Source organism: Passer montanus, unplaced genomic scaffold, assembly GCF_014805655.1.
Source record: "Passer montanus isolate IOZ18808 unplaced genomic scaffold, ASM1480565v1 scaffold525, whole genome shotgun sequence".
Lineage (NCBI taxonomy): Eukaryota > Metazoa > Chordata > Aves > Passeriformes > Passeridae > Passer > Passer montanus.
Window position 1 is genome coordinate 2220 of NW_024370208.1, and position 5968 is coordinate 8187.

Sequence of the window (5968 nt, forward strand, 5' to 3'; positions counted from 1 at the left end):
AGCCCCCCCAAAGATCGGCTCCACTGCGGGTTCAGGGCGTCGATCTGCCCCTGGGACATCACCGTGACGTCATCGTGATGTCATCATGATGTCATCACCAACCCCCAGTGTCCCACAGAGCCCCCCCAGTGTCACAGAGCTCCCCCAAAATGAACCCAGCCCCCCCCAAATCGGCTCCACTGCGGGTTCAGGGCGTCGATCTGCACCTGTGACATCAGCAGTGACGTCATCAGGGCCTGGTGATGTCATCACCAAGCTCCCAGTGTCTCACAGCCCCACCCATGACATCACGGTGTCCCCTCTGACGTCATCACCTCCCCAGTTCCCATCTTCCCACCCCCCCTTATGACATCACAGGAGTCCCTTATTCCCATTGGTCAATCCACTATGACATCACCGGCTGCCCCATCCCCCATTGGCCGCTCCCTTATGAGATCACAGCCATGTCCTATGACATCACCACCGCCTCTATGATGTCACTATGGCCCATGTGACATCATCTCCTTCCCTTATGACATCACCACACCCCCTATGACATCACAGGAATCCTGGATGCCCACTGGCCCATCCCATACGATGTCACCATGTCCATTATGACATTACCTCCGCCCCTATGACATCACAGGACTCCCTGAACCCCATTGGCTGATCCCCTATGACATCACCACATCCCTGATCCTTATTGGCTGCTTCCCTATGACATCACAACCACGTCCTATGACATCATTGCCTCGTGTATGACATCACCACTCCCCACTATGACATCACAGAGTCCCTGATCCCCACTGGCCCATCCCCTATGACATCACAGTCATTTCCTATGACATCACCACCATCCCTAACGACATCGCTGCGTCCCTTGTGACGTCACACCGCCCCCTATGACGTCACGCCCGTCCCCGGTGACATCACCGAGTCCCGTATGACGTCACACACCCCCCGATGACGTCACACCCCCCCCGGGGTACCTGGAAGAGGCGGCCGGGGGGGAGGGGCGGCCCCACCAGCACCAGCCCCTGGTTGTAGCTGGAGACGCGCGTGGCCGTGCGGGCGCCGTTGGACAGCAGGATGTTCCTGCCGTGGCACCCCAGGAACGTGGGGGGGCCCTGGGAGAGGGAAAAAATATAAATAAATATAAATTAATATAAAATACAGGGCAAAAAAAGTATAAAAATATACAGAAATATCCAAAATCTGGGGTGTAAACGGTGATGAAAGGGTTAAAGGGGGCAGGGACAGCAGGATGTTCCTGCCGTGGCACCCCAGGAACGTCGGGGGACCCTGAGAGATACACAAAATATAAATAAAAATAAATAAATATAAAATATGGCAAAAAAAATACAAAATTATATACAGAAATATCCAAAATCTGGGGTTAAAATGGGAATGAAAGGGTTAAAGGGGGCAGGGACAGCAGGGTGTTCCTGCCAGGGCACCCCAGGAACGTGGGGGGACCCTGGGAAATACACAAAATATAAATAAATATAAATTAATATAAAATGTAGTGAAAAAATTATAAATATATATATAAAAATGTAAAAAATCTGGGGTGTAAACAGGCATGAAAGGGTTAAAGGGGGCGGGGCCAGCAGGGCGTTCCTGCCGGGGCACCCCAGTGCAGGCACAGCCCCTCCCAGTACAAACCAGTATAACCCAGTTCCCTCCCAGTATAACCCAGTCCATCCCAGTATAACCCAACTGCCTCCCAGTCCCTCCCAATTAACTCCCAGTCCATCCCAGTATAAACCAGTTCCCCTCCCAGTACAACCCAGTACAGACCAGTATAACGCAGTCCCTCCCAGTATAACCCAGTCCCCCCCAGTCCCTCCCAGTCCCTCCCAGTGCCCCCCAGTCCCTCCCAGTCCCTCCCAGTCCATACTGGGAGCCCCCCAGTCCCTCCCAGTCCATACTGGGAGCACATCAATCCCTCCCAGTCCATACTGGGAGCCCCCCAGTCCCTCCCAGTCCCCAGGTGTGCCCAGGTGTGTCCCAGGTGTGCCCCAGGTGAGCCCAGGTGTGCCCAGGTGTGCCCAGGTGTGTCCCAGGTGTATCACAGGTGTGCCCAGGTGTGCCCAGGTATATCACAGGTGTGCCCAGGTGTGCCCAGGTGTGCCCAGGTGTATCACAGGTGTGCCCAGGTGTGCCCAGGTGTGCCCCAGGTGTGTCTCAGGTGTGTGTCACCCCCCAGGTGTGCCCCAGGACCCCCCAGGTGTGTGTTTGTCCCCCCAGGTGTCACCCCGAGGCGTGGCGGTACCTTGGCCACGCCGGTGGCCGTGGGTCTGTCCCAGGTGTCCCAGGTGCCCCCAGGTGTGTTGTTTACCCCCCCAGCTGTGCCAGGTGTGTGTTTGTCCCCCCCAGGTTTGGCCACGCCGGTGGCCGCGGGCCCCATGTCCTGCCCGTCCACCACCAGGTGCATGGAATCGTCCGGCCCGCGGCGCACGCCCAGCCGGTTCCCCACCTGGGAGAGCCAAAACAGGCCAAATTCACCCCAAATTCACCCCAAAATATCCCAAATTCACCCCAAAATATCCCAAATTTACCCCAAATTTACCCCAAAATATCCCCAAATCCCCAAATTCACCCCAAAACAGCCCAAATTCACCCCAAAATATCCCAAATCCACGCCCAGCCGGTTCCCCACCTGGGAGCCAAACAGGCCAAATTCACCCCAAAATAGCCCAAATTCACCCCAAAATATCCCCAAAATATCCCAAATTCACCCCAAAATATCCCCCAATCCACGCCCAGCCGGTTCCCCACCTGGGAGCAAAACAGGCCAAATTCACCCCAAATCCACCCCAAAATATCCCCAAATCCATCCCCAGACGGTTCCCCACCTGAGAGAGGAAAATTACCCAAAATAGCCCAAATTCACCCCAAATTCACCCCAAATTCACCCCAAAATATCCCAAATTTACCCCAAAATATCCCAGATTTACCCCAAAATATTCCAAAATATCCCCAAATCCATCCCCAGCCGGTTGCCCACCTGAGACCAACATTTACCCAAAACATCCCAAATTTACCCCAAATCCATCTCCAGGTGTTTCCCACCTGCAACATCCCAAATTTACCCCAAAACCATCCCCAAACCCCACACAGGTGAGCCCAGGTGACCCCAAATCCCCCCAGGTGACCCCAAACCCCACACAGGTGACCCCAAATCCCTCCAGGTGAGCCCAGGTGAGCCCAAATCCCCTCCAGGTGACCCCAAATCCCCCCCAGGTGACCCCAAACCCCCTCCAGGTGACCCCAAATCCCCCCAGGTGAGCCCAGGTGAGTCCAGGTGCGCTCAGACCCCACTGCCCGTCAGTCTGTCCAGGCTGACGCCGTAGTTGTGGTGCACCTGGGCCCCGCCCACTGCCCAGGTAACCCCAAATCCCCCCCAAACCCCCCCAGGTGAGCCCAGGTGAGCCCACCAGGTGTGTGTTTGTCCCCCCAGGTGTGTGTTTGTCCCCCCAGGTGTGCCCAGGTGAGTGTTTGTCCCCCCCAGGTGCGGCGTACCTTGGCCACGCCGGTGGCCGCGGGCCCCATGTCCTGCCCGTCCACCACCAGGTGCATGGAATCGTCCGGCCCGCGGCGCACGCCCAGCCGGTTCCCCACCTGGGAGAGCCAAAACACCCCAAATTCACCCCAAAACAGCCCAAATTCACCCCAAAATATCCCAAATCCACGCCCAGCCGGTTCCCCACCTGGGAGCCAAACAGGCCAAATTCACCCCAAAATAGCCCAAATTCACCCCAAAATATCCCCAAAATATCCCAAATTCACCCCAAAATATCCCCCAATCCACGCCCAGCCGGTTCCCCACCTGGGAGCAAAACAGGCCAAATTCACCCCAAATCCACCCCAAAATATCCCCAAATCCATCCCCAGACGGTTCCCCACCTGAGAGAGGAAAATTACCCAAAATAGCCCAAATTCACCCCAAATTCACCCCAAATTCACCCCAAAATATCCCAAATTTACCCCAAAATATCCCAGATTTACCCCAAAATATTCCAAAATATCCCCAAATCCATCCCCAGCCGGTTGCCCACCTGAGACCAACATTTACCCAAAACATCCCAAATTTACCCCAAATCCATCTCCAGGTGTTTCCCACCTGCAACATCCCAAATTTACCCCAAAACCATCCCCAAACCCCACACAGGTGAGCCCAGGTGACCCCAAATCCCCCCAGGTGACCCCAAACCCCACACAGGTGACCCCAAATCCCTCCAGGTGAGCCCAGGTGAGCCCAAATCCCCTCCAGGTGACCCCAAATCCCCCCCAGGTGACCCCAAACCCCCTCCAGGTGACCCCAAATCCCCCCAGGTGAGCCCAGGTGAGTCCAGGTGCGCTCAGACCCCACTGCCCGTCACCCCGCCCACCGCTCGTCCAGCGCCTCGATGCGCACCTGGGCAGGTGAGACACGCACAGGTGAGGCTGGGACACACCTGGGACACACCTGGGACAGGTGAGGGTGAGGGGAGGGCCCTGAACACACCTGGGGTGGGCGGGGCTTGGCCCTGAACACACCGGGGATGGGCGGGGCTTAGCGCTGAGCACACCTGGGTGGGCGGGGCTTAGCCCTGAACACACCTGGGGTGGGCGGGGCTTAGCACTGAGCTCACCTGAGGTGGGCGGGGCACAGGTGACCCAGAACTCACCTGGGGGTGCTCAAATCAAGCTGGAGGCGGGGTTTCCCAGTTAGGGGTGTGGCCTATCCCCATGCCCCGCCCACAATGGCCACACCCACCCCTTAAAGCGACAGCGCCCTCTTCCTGCCCCTCCCCGGGGCGTGGCCTCCCCAGGTAACCCCACCCACTGGGGCGTGTCCCTCACTCACCACACCCCTTTAAGCCCCGCCCACAACCGCCACACCCACCCCCTTAAAGCGACAGCGCCCTTTTCCCCTCCCCCGACCACGCCCGTTCGTGGGCGTGGCCCCGCGGCCCCGCCCACCTCGAAGAGCTCCCCGGGGCGCAGGTGGGAGCGGCTGAAGACGAGCCCGTGGCAGTACCCGGCCACGCGCGCCGCGCCCGCGCCCTCGGCCGCCAGCGCCACGTTCTGCCCGCAGCGCCCGTGGAAGCGCTGGCACGGGCCCGGGGCTGCGGAGAGACACAGGGGTCAGTGTAATGGTCAGTGCAATGGTCAGTGGTCAGTGTAATGGTCAGTGGTCACTGCAATGGTCAGTGCAGCCACGTTCTGCCCGCAGCGCCCGTGGAAGCGCTGGCACGGGCCCGGGGCTGCGGAGAGACACAGGGGTCAGTGTAATGGTCAGTGGTCAGTGCAATGGGCAGTGCCATGGTCAGTGTGGTCACGTTCTGCCCGCAGCGCCCGTGGAAGCGCTGGCACGGGCCTGGGGCTGGGGACACAGCCAGGGGTCAGGGGTCAGTGTAATGGTCACTGTAATGGTCACTGTAATGGTCAGGGCAATGGTCAGTGGTCACTGCAATGGTCAGTGTGGTCAGTGGTCAGTGCAGTGGTCAGTGCAATGGTCAGTGGGCAGTGCAGGGGTCAGTGCAATGGTCAGTGGGGTCAGTGGGGTAAGGGATGGTCAGTGCAGTGGTCAGTGCAATAGGCAGTGTGGGCAGTGAGTGTGGTCAGTGGTCAGTGGGTGTGGTCAGTGGGTGTGGTCAGTGGGTGTGGTCAGTGGGTGTGGTCAGTGGGTGTGGTCAGTGGTCAGTGGGTGTGGTCAGTGGTCAGTGGGTGTGGTCAGTGCCATGGTCAGTGCAGTGGTCAGGTACCTGGCGAAGGGGGCGGGGCTTTGTCAGGCCCCGCCCCCGGGCTCTGGCTGTTGTCGGCGGGGCCGGAGGCGCCGGTCAGCGACACCTGGACACACTGACCGTAGAGATCCACCACGGCGTACACCTCTGGGACACGGGGACACTGTCACTGTCACCTGTGTCACCTCAGTGTCACCTGTGTCACCTGTGTGTCACCTGTGTGTCACCTGTGTCACCTGTGTCACCTGTGTCACCTC

The 5968-nt window shown here is 58.6% G+C and overlaps 1 protein-coding gene across 1 annotated transcript in view; it reads right to left on the reverse strand.

Annotated features, from left to right (window-relative positions):
* NEURL4 (neuralized E3 ubiquitin protein ligase 4) overlaps positions 1 to 5968 on the reverse strand; it is a gene marked incomplete at its 3' end in the record, with an annotated part of 18635 nt that overhangs the window by 2040 nt on the left and 10627 nt on the right. Inside the window, exons 10-15 of the mRNA XM_039724254.1 lie at positions 5733 to 5858; positions 4948 to 5093; positions 3498 to 3603; positions 3308 to 3360; positions 2255 to 2458; positions 969 to 1139 (exon numbers count right to left, since the gene is read on the reverse strand). Coding sequence (XP_039580188.1) covers positions 969 to 1139; positions 2255 to 2458; positions 3308 to 3360; positions 3498 to 3603; positions 4948 to 5093; positions 5733 to 5858 — 806 coding nt within the window. The remainder of the gene's footprint in view (positions 1 to 968; positions 1140 to 2254; positions 2459 to 3307; positions 3361 to 3497; positions 3604 to 4947; positions 5094 to 5732; positions 5859 to 5968) is intronic.